Source organism: Balearica regulorum, chromosome 22 (genome assembly GCF_011004875.1).
Source record: "Balearica regulorum gibbericeps isolate bBalReg1 chromosome 22, bBalReg1.pri, whole genome shotgun sequence".
NCBI lineage: Eukaryota > Metazoa > Chordata > Aves > Gruiformes > Gruidae > Balearica > Balearica regulorum.
This window is the reverse complement of record NC_046205.1, coordinates 7,287,394-7,301,537: the sequence shown is the minus strand read 5'-3', so window position 1 is coordinate 7,301,537 and position 14,144 is coordinate 7,287,394. Positions and strand designations below refer to the sequence as shown.

The following is a 14,144-nucleotide window of genomic DNA, read 5'->3' as shown; positions in this document are numbered from 1 at the left end:
CTGTGCACATGCAGCATGCACGTGTGGTGCAGCGCACATTCGCGCACATGTATGAGCATGCATATCCAGGAGTGTGCATGTGTGTGCGTCTCAACACGTGTGAGCTTGCACGTCTGGGGCTGTGCACATGCGAGAGTGCACATCTGGGAGTACAGATATGTGAGTGTGCACATCTGGGAGTGCACGTGTGGGAGCGTGCAGGCAGCCTCCTGCCAGCCCACGTGCCTGCGTGCGTCCGTGTGCTGTGCTTGTGTCGGGGAGGGGGTACGTGTTCCCTCACGCACGTCGGAGGCAGATGTGTGGGCTCATACGTGTGCATGTGCGCTCGCTGAGCCCACGCGTGTGATGGGCACCGGATCACGGCGCCGCTCTCCCTTCCGTCTCTCTGCAGAAACGGATGAGTCGTCCCACTTCGTCATCGGGGCCGTGCTGTACCGCACGCTGGGGCTGATCCTGCCCCCGCCCAGGTGAGTCAGGCTGCCCGCTGTCCCCCGCGCCGTGTCCCCATCGCTGTGACAGCCAGCGCCCCTCCCTGCAGGACCCCCCTGGCTGTCACCTCCAAGGTGCTGATGGTGACGGTGCGCCCACCAACCAAGCCTGCGGAGCCCCTCGTCCTGGTGGAGCTCTCCCACATCATCAACGTGAGTGTCCCCCTCCTGTCCCATCAACGTGAGTGTCCCCCTCCTGTCCCATCACCCTGTCACCTCTCAGTCCCCTGTGGGTCCCACCGGTCCCTTCGCCCCCAGATGCTGAGAGCCGGGCAGGGACCAGCGGCTCCCAGCCGGTGACCACCAGTAGTCGGCTCCGTGCCCGCGGTGGGGACGTGCCAGCCCTGGGGGAGCCGGGCAGGTCCCCAGGGGCGATCACCCTCCTGGGGCTGGGAGCAGGCAGGGGGTGAAGCACTAACCCGTCCCTCTGTCCGTAGGGCACGTCCCACCCGCAGTGCGTCACCTGGGACTACTCGAGGACGTGAGTGGGGTGCGGGAGACGGGGGGGGGGACAGGGGCACCCCAGCCATGCCCTCGCTGGCAGGCAATGCCGGGCAATGGGGCTGGGCTGTCCCAGCGCCCCATCGGTCCCTGGGGAGGTGGCGGGAGGGACGGGGAGCGGGGCCAGACCCTTCCCATGGCCGAGCCCCTCTGACTGCGGGTGAATTGTGCTGCCACGGGATCGATCTGCCTCCACGTGACGCCGGGGACGGATGCCGCCAGCCTGCCAGATGCAATTTGTTAGCGTGGAGCCCGGCGCTCCGGCAGGAGCGAGGGAAAGTAGGGCACGGCGGGGGGGCGGGGGGCACTGCGGGGCGGGGGGAGGCAGTGCTGAGCCCCCCCAGGTGCCTGTGGGTGCTCTGCACCTCGGGGTCGCTGGTTCCGGTGCAGCTCCCGTGTTGATGGGGAAGGTGTGTGGTTGTGATGAGTGCGGCAGGTCTCAGCCTGGCCCCGGGGGAGCCGTGTCCCCAGCTGTCCCACAGACCCAGTTCCCAGTTTCCCCGCCTCGCTGGGAGCGGTGGCTGCTCTTCCCGTGCATGGCCAGTGTCACTGCGGGGCACCCCCTCCGGGCTCCCTCCCGGGGTCCCCGTGGCAGGGGGGGTCCCGGTGGCGGGAGGGGAGCATTGCCCGCTCCCAGGCAGCTCTGGCTTTGGGGGTAGCATGTCTCTGCTGTGTGAGCCGTGACTCGTGCTGGGGGGGGACACACATGGGTACCGGGGGGCCCCTGGGTCTGCTCCTGCCTGCCCCAGCGCTGCCTCAGCCCCCCCTCCATCCCCTCCTCCCGGGCCTGGCCCCTCCCTCTGCAGTTTGCCCCCCCAGCCCTGGGTGGGATGGTTAAAAATCAAACCTTCACATTGCACCGCTCCCCACGGGGATCAGCACCAGGGCAGGCGGCAGCAACCGGGACAGGGATGGCTTCACCCCCGCGATGGGCTCCGGGGATTAACCTGTCCCCCCCGCCTCCCCCCAGGCAGGAGCCAGCAAGGGTTAACTCGGGAGAGGCGCGAGGGGCTGCGTGTGTGTTTGATCATTTCAAATTGCTCTCCCTCGCTCGCTCTCGTCCCATTAATCAGGGATGCTGGCTTGGGAAACTGGGACACGGAGAGCTGCCAAACCCTGGAGACCCTCCCAGCGCACACCAAATGCCAGTGCCGCCAGCTCGCCACCTTCGCCGTCCTCGCCCAGCTGCCCAGAGACCTGGTAGGGGACAGGACGGGGACAGGGACGAGCCTTCCGGGGACACGGGCCATGGATGGGGGGCGATCCCCGGGCTGCAGGGCCTGGCCAAGGTGGGGGTCCCGGGGGAGGATGGGGATGGGCAGGGGCTGCATTGCCTGCAGGCACCTCGACAGGGTGGGGTGGGCACTGGGGGTGTCTCCCACCACCCGAGGGAAGGGCCCCTGCAACCCCTGGCACCCCGAGGGTGGGCTTGGGCGGGCAGGGGGCTGCCGTGGTCGGTAGGGCTCAGAATGGGGCGTTGCTGTGTGCAAGGAGGGGAGGGGGCAGCCCCGGCCCCAGGCATCCCCCCACCCCATTGCTATTCCGTCCGCGTCCCCCGTCGGCATGGAGATGGACTTGGGTCCCCAGGAAGGTGCCTTGGCTACGCCACCGCTGCCACCGACCCCCTCCAGCTCCCGGGGGTCCCCAACCAGGGGGGTGGAGGGGCCCAGAGGGGGGGGCAGGGGGCTGGAGGGAGCAGCCTTGGGGGGAACTGGGCTCAGCCGCTCCCCCCTGTTCCCCACCAGGCCATGGACCCCTCGGGCACCCCGTCGGTGCCGCTGATGATCGGCTGCGCCGTCTCCTGCATGGCCCTGCTGACCCTGCTGGTGATCTACGCTGCCTTCTGGAGGTGACCTGGGGACAGCTGGGGACCGGGGGGGCACCTGGGGCACGAGGCCAGGCGGGGAGGGGGCAGCAAGGGGGGGCACGGCGCGAGCAAAGGCTCAGCATCAGCGTGATTAAATGCAACACGGTGGGAAGGGAATAACGCTGGTGGCAGCCGGGTGGGAGAGGTGCCCAGGCTGCCTGGCACCGTCCCTGGCTCAGGACAGTGCCCGCCCGCCGGCAGCGTGCAGGGGACATGGGACAGGGACATGGGACAGGCTGGTTCCCCGGCCCCACGCTGCTCCTGCCCGCAGGTTCATCAAGTCGGAGCGCTCCATCATCCTGCTCAACTTTTGCGTCTCCATCCTGGCCTCCAACGTCCTCATCCTTGTGGGCCAGTCCCAGATGCTCAGCAAGGTGGGTGCCACCACCGTGCCCACCCTTGCGGGGTCCCCGGCCAGGCGCGGGGTTTGCGGCAGGGTCCGAGCCCTCTCTTCCCGGCCGATCACCTCGTCCCTGCTGACTCGCAGCAGCAGATTGGATTTGGATTAACTCGATCTCGGGATTAAATCCTTTGCGCCAGTGGCTTTGACACAAACCGTGCCCGGGCGTGGGAGTTTAACCGGCGCAGTGCCGGGTGCATGGCCGCGGTGGTGCCACGATGCCTCCCCCTGACGTGCCTGCGTCCCCGCAGGGTGTGTGCACCATGACGGCCGCCTTCCTCCACTTCTTCTTCCTCTCATCCTTCTGCTGGGTGCTGACGGAGGCCTGGCAGTCCTACCTGGCGGTGATCGGCCGGATCCGGACACGCCTGGTCAGGAAGCGCTTCCTGTGCTTGGGATGGGGTAAGAGCCCGGCAGGGCCGGTCCTGGGCTGGGGTGGAGAGGAGGCACCACGTGCCCCTCCCTGGTACCCCCAGGGTTATCAGAAGGGGAAACTGAGGCGCCATGGAGGAAAGCAGACCCAGATGTCTTGGTCCCTTCAAAGTGGCACCCTCTGACCGGCCGGGCCATGGGGAGCTGCCAGAAGGGCCCCATCGCTGTCCCCGTCCATGGGGGCTGGCACAGAGGTGGTGTTGGGGGGGGACACGCACAGCGATGCCACCCCCTGCAGCTCCAGCCTCATCTCCCCTCTCCAGGGTTGCCAGCCCTCGTGGTCGCAGTCTCTGTCGGCTTCACGCGGACCAAAGGCTACGGGACGGCGAGCTAGTACGTGGGGACGGGGGCACGTAGGGCTGGGCACGGGCACGGCTCCGGGCTGGCAGAAGTGCCGGGAGCAGGGCATGGGACGGGGCTGTGCCCTCTCAGCCAGCCCCTGACACGCCGCGGTCCCCTGCAGCTGCTGGCTCTCTCTGGAGGGCGGTTTGCTCTACGCCTTCGTGGGACCCGCTGCCGTCATCGTGCTGGTGAGCTGATCCCGAGCCTTGGACCCCCAAAACCCACCCTGGTGCATGGCAGCTCCTGCCAGCCCCGGCTCGCGGAAGGCTCTGTGCCCAGCCCTAACCCCGGCGCCGCTCTTGCCCAAGGTGAACATGCTGGTTGGCATCATCGTGTTCAACAAGCTCATGTCCCGCGATGGCATTTCAGATAAGTCCAAAAAGCAGCGAGCTGGGTAAGTGCCCTGCGCCCCGCGGGGCTGTCCCTGGGGCCGGCGCAGAGCACCCTGCCCTGCCGCACCGCGGGGCATGGCATGGGGTCTCCTCCGGGACCGAGCTGAGGACGGGGCAGACTTCACCTCATCAGTGGGCGGCGGGGGCCAAGCCCAGGGCGAGCGCAGCCCCTTGTTGGGGGCTGCTGGAGGGGCAGGAGCTGGGGGGGGGGCAGTCACCCCCACACCTTCCCACAGGGAAGGGGGAGCCACGCGCTGCAGACCCCCCTCCCTGCCACCAGCGGAGGGGGCTGAGCCCTGCCCGCCCCGTCCCGCTGCCGCTTGGCCACCCCTGCTCGTCATTAACAACTGCTGCCGCCCTCGACTAACCCGGCTCTCTCTCTCTTTCTCTTTCCCTCCTCCCATCTGCTTTTTGCCTGTGTCTGTCCACCCATCCATCCGTCTGTCCGTCCATCTGTCCAACCCCCCCCCCATCCCCGCCGTCTCGCTCTCCCACGGCCTTGCTCCCCCCGCCTGCATCCCCGCGTGGCCCGGTCCTGGCCGCGGGGCGCCGGGGGGGTGGTGGGCACGTAGCTCCAAGCCCCCACCCTGCGGCAGCCTGCTGCTGAAATGCACCAAGTGCGGCGTGGTGTCCAGCGCGGCCATGACCTCCGCCACCGCCAGCAGCGCCATGTTAGTGCCCGCCACGCGCCCGCTTCGCCCCCCCGCCCCGAGCACAGCCTTGGACCCCGGGGAGCGGGGGGGGGTGGGCTCTGGGCATCGCCCTGGGAGGGGGGGACGGGCTCTGGGTTGGCGGTCCAGTGGGCAGGGCGAAGGCAGTGTGCTCGGGGCGGCCCCAGGCGCGGGGTGCGCGTGCCCCACCGTGGCCATCACGTCTGCATGGCATGGCTTCCCGCAGGTCACGTCATCTCTGGGGTCGGGGCGCGGGGGGGGCTCAGCTCCTCTTTCCCAGGGCGGCTTGGGAGCGGGGGGGGGCATGAGCGGCACCACGCCACGGGGCACGGGCCAGTCCTGGCCTCGGGGGCATCCCCGGGACCCTCTTCCCGGCACGTGGGCCCCCACGGGTGCTGGCGGGGACGTGTCCAGCCAGGTTGGGCTGTGACCACCGCCCCCCCGGTCAGCCGAGGACCCTGCTCCCCGGGGTTCAGTTGCAATAGAAGCAGCCCCAATATTCACTGCTAAAACCGAAAGAAATTCCCTTTCCGCTCTTCCTGTGGCTGTGGGGGGGTGGCGGTGGCCCTTCATCCCCCCAGCACCCTCGCTGCCGGCTGCGCTGCACAGGGACACGCACGGCTGGGCCCTGCCCGGGCCGGCTCCGTGGTGCCGATGGCTCAGCCTGGGGTTGTGCCGGAGCTGCCGGGGGGAGGAGGAGCCCGTGGCCCCCCCGTGCCCTAAGGCAGGCAGTGCCCCCAGCATCCAGCCAGTGCAGGCTTGGGGACGCCAAGGAAGAGGGGACAGCGGGGGGCCTGGCGGGGCACACGGCATCTGCAGGGGGCTCGGGTCTCCGTGCCGCGCTGTGCACGCGCGGTCAGCCCCCGCCACGCTTGTGGGGCTGGGGACGATGCTCGGGGGGGGGCTGTCGTGGGGCAGCTCCGGCGCTGTGGGCTCACCCCGGCCCCTCTCTCCCTGCCCCAGGGCATCGCTGTGGAGCTCCTGCGTGGTCCTGCCTCTGCTGGCGCTGACCTGGATGTCGGCCGTGCTCGCCATGACCGACCGGCGCTCCATCCTCTTCCAGGTCCTCTTCGCCGTCTTCAACTCCGTCCAGGGCTTCGTCATCATCACCGTACATGGGTTCCTGCGCCGAGAGGTGGGGCGGCCCCGGAGGGGTGCCGGGGCTGCGGGGGGGAACCCCTGGCCGCGGGGCCGTGACCGGCGCTGTCCCTGCAGGTCCAGGACGTGGTGAAGTGTCAGATGGGGGGGTGCAGGAGCGAGGAGAATGAAAACTCGCCCGACTCCTGCAAGAACGGGCAGGTGCAGATCCTGGTGAGTGCGGCAGTGCCGGCACGGGCTGCGTCGGGCACCGGCGGGGCTGGGTGGCTTGCCCCCCTGGGGCAGGGTCCCCCTTGCAAACCCCGCTGCTCCCCATGCTGGCCAAGATGCATTCATTTCCCTGTCTCTCTCCTTCTCTTTCTCTCCTCTCTCTCTCTCTTTCCCCTCTTTCTGTATTTTTATAGACAGATTTTGAAAAGGACGTTGACCTGGCGTGTCAGACAGGTGAGGTCTCCCTGACCCTCGCGCTGGGGACGGGGATGTCACCGTGCCACGCCTGGGAGGGACAGGCAGTGTGTGCTGGGGCGGGCGCTGTGCCACCGTGCAGGGGGTCTGTCCAGCCTCCCCGCCCTCCCGCGGGACCCCCGGGGCCGGCTCTGACCCCCCGTCCCGGCTCTGACCCCCCGTCCCTGCCCGCAGTGCTGTTCAAGGAGGTGAACACCTGCAACCCCGCCACCATCACGGGCACTTTGTCCCGCATCTCCCTGGACGGGGACGAAGACCCCAAGCTCAACACCACCTCGGAGGGTGGCCTGGGCTTCTCCAGCCTGCCGGGGAACATCCCTCCCGCCAGCATCCTGGTCCAGGTCCCCAAGATGACGCCCAATGTGGTGGCGGGTTTGAGCGAGCTGGGCGACCCGCCGGCGCAGCAGCTCGGCCTGGAGGCGCCGGGTCCCGTCTACCTGTGCACGGAGAGCAGCCTGCGGCCCCTGGAGTACGGCTGGCTGCGGGCCCCCGAGCCCCCGCGGGAGAGCGACTACATGGTGCTGCCCCGCCGGACCGGCAGCCTCAAGCCCTTCCCGCGGGAGGAAGGCACCCTCGGTCCCGGCACCGAGGAGGGATTGCCCGGTGGGACAGGGCGCCCGGCGGCCGAGGGGGATGCCTATCCCAGCTTCGTCGCGGTGGACCACGTCAACGTGAACTTGAACCAGCCCTATGGGACGGTGAAGGCCCCCTACGGCCTCCAGTTCAAGCAGCACCCCACCGTGCGGCAGATCCTGGCCTCGGAGCTGTCGGAGCGCAGCCGCACCATGCCCCGCACCGTCCCCGGCTCCGCCATGAAAGTGGGGTCCCTAGAGGTGAGCGGGGAGCTGGCGTGCGAGGGTGCCTGTGGACACGTGCACCGGGAGGGAGATGTGCGGGAAGGGGTTGGGCAGGCGGGCGAGAGCGTGCGTGAGCATGTGTACATGAGCAGGTTGCATGAGTTGCCCCCGTGCTCGCTGCCCGGCATCCCACCCTGTGCGTGGGGCTGGCTCAGCCGGGAGCCCCGTGTCTCCAGCCGGGCTCTGTCCCCTGCAAGCGGCACGGCTCGGGGCTGGTGTGAGCCCCCCTGCCCTGCTCCCCTCATCCCGGACCTGCAAAGACCTTTCCCTTTTCTTCTCCATCTCCTCCCCCTTTTCTTCTCCATCTCCCCCTGCTCTGGGCCCTGCGTGTCCCCTGCCAGAGGAAGAGGTTACGATACTCTGATCTGGACTTCGAGGTAAGCCCAGCCACGGCCGCGTGCGTCACCGGTGCCTGCCATGGGGTTGGGTTGGTTGGACAACCACCGCCTTGTCCCTGGTTCCCTCTGGCTCGCTGTCGGCAAAGCAGCAGCTGAGCTCGAAGGAGTTTTATACCAGGCAAGAACGAGCGTTGGCTCGTGATTAAAATGCCGACGCCGAGCGGGAGCGTTGCAGCGGGTTCTGCCGCTCTCCTGTACCTGGGTCTAGGGGTGCCCCGGGAAGGGGACGGGGATGGGCGGGGGGCGGGTGCGTGCCGAGGGGCGCGGGGTCCTGCCGGATGCCGATGGCCGCAGGCTCTGCTCTCGGCCCGCAGAAAGTGATGCACACACGGAAGCGCCACTCCGAGCTCTACCACGAGCTGAACCAGAAGTTTCACACGCTGGACCGGTATCGGGCCCCGGCTGCCGGCTCCTCCAAGGTGAGGTCCTAGGGGTCCCATCCTGCCTTGGTCTGCACCTCCCGCACCCCTCCACCTCCCCCTGCATGGAACAGAGCGTCCCGGGGAGCTGGGGCATCCCTGGCAGGATGCTGGGGCTGAGCTCTTGTGGCTTGTTCCACAGCGAGAAAAGCGGTGGAGCGTCTCGTCGGGCGGCGGGGAGAAGAGCACGGCCAACGTAAGTGCCTGAGCATCCCTGGGGACTGATCCTTCCCATCCTGGATGGGGCCAGAGGGCTCCGGGCCCCTGTAGAGCTGGGCAGAGGTGGGTGGCTCTGCCCTGGGGCTGGGTGCTGGCGGGACAGAGCCGTGCATCGCCACGTACCCCGGCCGCTTGCCGCAGCTCCCCGTCGCCCTGCAGGATGTGGCCAGCCCCGAGGAGCAGCAGCCGCAGGCGCCGGTCGCGCCGCCGAAGCCATGGAGCACGTTCAAGGCGATGACGCTGGGCTCCCTGCCCAGCGCCCAGCGGGACCGGCTGGAGCTGCGCTGCGCGGACTGGGAGGGCCCCTGCGCCGGCCTGGATGCGGCCGACGGCGACTTCCAGACGGAGGTGTGAGCCCCGCGCCTGCCACTGCCGTCACCCCGGGGCAGGACGAGCCGAGACACTGGGTTTGCTCCATCCTCCTCGGCGGCCGGGGGGGTCCCTGCCTGGCCGGAGCCATCCCCGCGGGTGGGACCGCGCTCCCCCCCGGCCGCAGCCGCCTCCTGCCCATCCTCGTGCGGTTTCTCCTCCCTGCCACCCTCCGGACGCGGGTGCGGAAGGGACACGCGCACCCCCCCACGCTCACCCACCGATCACGCCTGCACCCCCCGGGGCAGGACCGGCCGTCGAGGCCGTCGGATCTTCGTTCTTTTCTACCGGGATGTTTCTTCACGCAGTGCACTGTGTGCACGCGAGCGGCCGGGCTGCCCTCGCCCCCCCCCGGGGCCCCGGGGCCGCCCCCTCCCAGCCCTCCCCACCGTCCCCACCCCACGGGGCAGGTGCTGTCGTTGTTGGAAATAAAAGTTCACTCTCTGTGGTGCCGTGGGGCTGCGGCCGCCGCCTCGTGCTTCGTGTCAAGGGGTCCAGGCGCGGAGGGGGGCGGCCGTCACCCAGTGGGGACCCCTGGTCTGTCTGCCCCCCCCGGCCCCCTCCCCGCTCGGTCTGTGTCCCTGCCCGGAGCCCACGGGATCCTGCTGACCAGGGCTGAGCCCGCACCCACGCGCTGCTGTGTAAATGAGCGCCTTATCGCAGGAGCCAAGAGCAGTAAATTACATGGTAATTAATCTATGAGCAAATTAGTAACTTCGGAGGCAATTACCATGCAATCTGCAGAAGCACGTAACGTGGGGTGCCTCACGCTGCTGGAGCATCCCTGGCATCAGCACAGCCGGAGCTGGGCATGGCGATGCGGGCGTGCTGCCCAGGGGCCCCGTACGGGTGGCGATGAGGATGGGATGGGGCGAGGGGAGGCTGGCAGCGCGGCCACCGGCCGTGGCCATGAGCGCCGGGCTTGTGCTGGACCGGGGGCTGTTGGGAGAGCAGAGGCAGGGCTCGGGCTTGGGGCAGTGCTGGAGGAGAGGACATCTCTGCCTCGTGGCTCTCGGCACCGCGGGGACTGCCGAGATCTGTGCAAAGTGTTAATCCGTGGCGTGAATCGGCTCGGCTGGACCGTGGCACCAAACCCCTGCCACCGCGGTGTGCCGTAACGCTGCTGGGAGAAGCCACCGGAGCTTCCCCAGGGGCTCATTTCGGCGAGGACAGGCTCGGCACAGGCTGCGGGCGAGCAGGCAGCACCCTCCGGCACTCGCGTTTCGGGCAGGCGACTTTCCCGCAGCGACCCCCTGCTCCCAAGGGATGCCAGCACCACCGAGGGTCTGCTGACAAAGGATGCTGCCCAGTTTGGACCAGTAGCCTCCGAGGTGCTGGTTTGCTCCTCATCTACGCTGCGGTGCTGTGCAGGGTGCTCAGCACCCTGCAAGCCCTGGGCACCCCACGGCTCCCTGGGGGTCGGGGGCCCTGCCAGCCCCCCCCCACCCCCAGGCAGCTGCGCTTTCCCCTGCCACAGCATCAATTAGTCCTCATCAGCGCAGGCCCGGGGCCACGGAGACGTGATTGCGAGACGAGGCATGAAATTAGGCAGGGTAAAGGGGAGCGTCATTAACCCAACCTGCCTTGGGAGCGCGTGGAGCTGCCAGCGCCAGCAACAACTCAATCAGTGCCGACGGCTGGGCACCGGCACAGCGCGGCCGGGAGGGACCCAGCACCCTGGCTGGGGGGGGCCCTTGCCAGGGATGGGCTGTGCCTGTGCCCGCGGGAGAGGGGACGCCCGCGGGAGCCAAACAGGGGTGCGGGAAGGTCCTGGGCCAGGGCGCTGCGGGAGAAGACCATGCATCTGGGGGTGCTGCATCTGGGGGGGGGGGGGCGGCAAGGCTGAGCTGAGGGAGGGGGCAGACACCTCCTGCCCAGAGCCCCGGCTCAGCCTGGCTTTGCCGCCGGTGCGGCGTGGTGATCCCCTCCCTGCTCCCGGCGCTCTGCCTGCGGCCGGCAGCGCCAGCCCCGTGGTTTCCCACTGGCTCCCTCGGCCTCCCAGTGTCTCGCCAGAGGCTCACTGGTTCCCACTGGTGTGGGGCCATGGTGGAGCAGTGCCACAGGGGGGTTCCCGCAGGCCCCCCCGGGATGGGACAGGAGATGCTGCTCCCAGCCCAGCCGTGCTGGGGGTCCGGGGCAGGATGTGGCCCCCAGAATGGGGAGTCTCTCCCCAGCCCCTCAGGCAGTCCAGTTAAGGCTGAAGCGTTAATCGCATAACACAATTGATCCCAGTACCACCCAGTTTGGGTTTGGGGTGCAGGGAGAAGCGAGCTGGGGGCTGCGGCACAGCAATGGGAGTGGGGAGGGCGCGACCACCTCGGAGGAGGTGAGGAAAGGGGCCAAATTCTGCCCCAAGAATTAAACCCTCCTCAAACAAAGCAGAAAGGGGAGATGGGGGGTCCCAGGCCCGGCACAGCCGCCTCCTGCCCCCGGGTTTGCCGGTGCTGAGCTGGCACCAGCTCCAGCTGTGCAACAGCTGGGAGGGGCCGGGGCCGCGGGGGGGCTGCGGGTGGTGGCGGGGCCGGGCACAGCGAGGGGCTGGGGGGGCTCAGCCGCGGCTCCCCGGCCCCACGGGGGGGTGTGGGGTGGGAGGCTGGGGCAGTGCTCCCGGGGCGATGCCGTGGGTCGGGGGCACTGGCCCCTCCCCGGGGATGCTCACCCGCTGCCTTGGCCCGGCTGCTGAATTTGCTGATAGCAGCACCCGCGTCCCCTCGCTCCGGTTACTGGGACTGTCACACACCGGGATCCCCCCGTCCCGCATTTCAGGGGACCCGGGGCCGGCCTCGGCTCCCCTCCTCTCCCTTCCCAGCCAAACGCAGCCGCGAGATGTAGCGTCAGGGTTTCCTAGGGCATCTGTTGGCAATTAGCAGCTCTTATTACTCATGGAGACGCCATATGCGGTGAGGGAACGGAGCCCGGGCGAGAGGCGCAGGCTCATGGCGTGCTCCAGCAAGGGGGGGATGGGGGGGGGGGCAGCCCCCAATCCTGCGGTGTGCAGAGGGTGTGCGGGTCCGGGCAGCGACCGGGGGGTGCAGGGGGATCCCAGCAGGTCGCAGAGCTCTGGAGCCATTTTCCATCTGCAGCTTCCATCTGAGCCAAACCACCCACCCCCCTCCGTGCCAAAAATGTTCGGTTTGGGGGGCGGAAATGATGGAGAAACCGCTCTGAGGCTGCGCAGCCCACGGCGGCACGCGGAGAACGGCGAGCTCCTCCACTTGGCCCCCCCAGCCCCTTCTCCTTTCGTGTTTCGGCAAAGCATTTCCTCCAAAAGAGGCAAAACTGCTGTTTTAACACTGCGGAAACAAACCGGCCCCGTCAAGCTGGAAAGAATTCCCACGGGCTCTTTCCTTCCTGGGGAATGCTGGAATCGGGAGGTTTGTGCCCAAATCGGTGCAGAAATAAATGCTGAACCGCCAAAATCCTCGCCACAGGAATTCCCTCCTGCACGCTGCTCGGGCCAGCGTGCCGGCAGCTGCCTGCGAGCTGGCAGGGTCCGGCCGGCATTGCACCGGCCCTCAACGCCCTCCGCGGCATTGGGGGGCCCTGGGGGGGGCTGAGCTCGGCACGGGAGGCGGGGAGCCCCGCGGTAACGCAGCCGCCGCATGACGCTCGGGGTCGGAGGCAAATTGTCTCCAGCCCGAAAATTGCCGGGCTCCGCTCCGGCTCGTGTTTCTTGGCAGCCGGCGCGGCTGTTTCTTGGAAGCGCAGCTTGCCTCTGCTTTTTTCCACGCTGGGTCGGTGGGTAGGGGCCGCGGGATCCTGCTTTCCATCCCCCAGCTCGGCATCGCTCCAGGGGATGCCGGCACGGGCTGGAGACAAACTGCTCCCCTCTTAGCAGAGTGCTGGGGAAGCAGGATGTGTCCCTTTTCCTCCTGAGACACCGACCCCGTGCCCTGGCACAGCGAGGGGAAACGGGAGCTGCACGGTTTCCACGCTCCTGCGGCTGGCGGGGTCCCTTCGTGCCCCTCGAGTGGGGACAGCCTACCCAGAGGAGCACCCTGGCAACTGAGGGAAACCGAGGCACGGGAAGAGCAGCAGGACGGATAGGTGCAACCCCCCCAAAGCAATTCACAGCCGACTTCGAGGGCCCTGGGAGCTGCTGGGCCGTGCTGGTGTTAGCAAGGGGTCTGGCTTCAGAGGAAGGGCCGAGCCCTTCATCCTCGCTCTGCTGCGGCGTGGGCTGTGGGGGCAGGCTGTGGGACCATGGCTCGTGCTGGGGGCGAGGGCAGGTCCCACCCGCCCCAGCCCACCCCCCCCCGAGACGCACAGCCCCCACTCGTGCTCAGGCACGTGGTTCGTTGCTGCTGGGTGGCCAAAAACAAGGAACAGCTCAGGGTGAATAATTGTCCAATAAACAGGAATTATAAAAGTTTCGTTATATTTCGTACCCACTTGCTTTAATTGCCCTTAATTACTACAGTAGGCAACTCACAGGAGAATCAAGTTCTCTGTCACTGCATCTCGCGGGCTGTCGGCTGAATAAATGGCAGAGTCGAGCCGCTCCTCAAAAGCGGCATCGCTTGGTTTGCCCGCGACAGCTTATTTACCGAGGGCTGAATAAATATCAGTTGTTAATTAGAGCGCGTTTATTGAGATGCATGCGTCCCTAACACACATTTGTAAAGCTTCCGTGTAAATAGATTCATCACAATTTGGGAGGAAAGCGGCTGAGCGGGGACCCAGCGGTGCCGTGCTGCGCTGAGCATCCCTCGGAGAGGGGACGCAGGGATGGGGACCCGGGGACACCTGCGACTCCTTTGCATCCCCCAGCCCCAAACCTGTGTGGGTCAGTGGCTGCCCTGGGTGGGCCTGCTCCCTGCCTGCTCCCTGCCTGTTCCCTGCCTGCAGGGGCTTGGGGTGGCCCAGCTCTCGTGGGCAGGGGATGCTGGAGCAGAGCTGGGGGCAGCACGGCACCGTTCGGGGCTGGCACATCTCTGCAGCGCAGAGCCGGAGGCCGCGCAGAGGCGGTGCGAGCCGGGACGGGTGCCGGATCCCTCCAGGGCTTGGCAGGCCTGGCAGGGCCCCGGCAGTGCCGGAGAGGCTGGTTCAGCTCTGGAAAGTCAGCAGCTCTGCTGCTGGGGACGAGGGGGGAGCCCCGCCAGGCGCAGGCAGCGTTCCTGCCACCGGCAGCGGTGCCAGCGGGAGGGATGGCAGCGGAGACCCCACCCCAGGGCTCTGACCCCAGGCACCTCGTCCTGGGCCGGACTGTCCCCAAACCACCAGGCT

General features: G+C 68.1%; 1 protein-coding gene across 7 annotated transcripts in view; it reads left to right on the top strand.

Annotated features, from left to right (window-relative positions):
- The window catches only part of ADGRB2 (adhesion G protein-coupled receptor B2), a 105,123-nt gene extending 95,742 nt beyond the window's left edge, over positions 1–9,381 (top strand). For 5 of the 7 annotated variants that reach the window (XM_075773767.1, XM_075773773.1, XM_075773769.1 and 2 more), the window contains 19 exons: positions 392–467; positions 539–641; positions 926–969; positions 2,063–2,189; positions 2,735–2,838; positions 3,128–3,230; positions 3,508–3,658; positions 3,952–4,021; positions 4,152–4,218; positions 4,339–4,424; positions 4,995–5,093; positions 6,057–6,228; positions 6,309–6,404; positions 6,596–6,635; positions 6,831–7,489; positions 7,855–7,890; positions 8,226–8,330; positions 8,473–8,526; positions 8,709–9,381. In XM_075773767.1, coding sequence (XP_075629882.1) covers positions 392–467; positions 539–641; positions 926–969; positions 2,063–2,189; positions 2,735–2,838; positions 3,128–3,230; positions 3,508–3,658; positions 3,952–4,021; positions 4,152–4,218; positions 4,339–4,424; positions 4,995–5,093; positions 6,057–6,228; positions 6,309–6,404; positions 6,596–6,635; positions 6,831–7,489; positions 7,855–7,890; positions 8,226–8,330; positions 8,473–8,526; positions 8,709–8,903 — 2,387 coding nt within the window. In that variant the 3' untranslated portion in view covers positions 8,904–9,381. The remainder of the gene's footprint in view (positions 1–391; positions 468–538; positions 642–925; positions 970–2,062; positions 2,190–2,734; positions 2,839–3,127; positions 3,231–3,507; positions 3,659–3,951; positions 4,022–4,151; positions 4,219–4,338; positions 4,425–4,994; positions 5,094–6,056; positions 6,229–6,308; positions 6,405–6,595; positions 6,636–6,830; positions 7,490–7,854; positions 7,891–8,225; positions 8,331–8,472; positions 8,527–8,708) is intronic. The other 2 variants (XM_075773771.1, XM_075773768.1) reach the window with 1 other exon arrangement.
- The last annotated feature ends 4,763 nt before the right edge of the window (positions 9,382–14,144 follow it).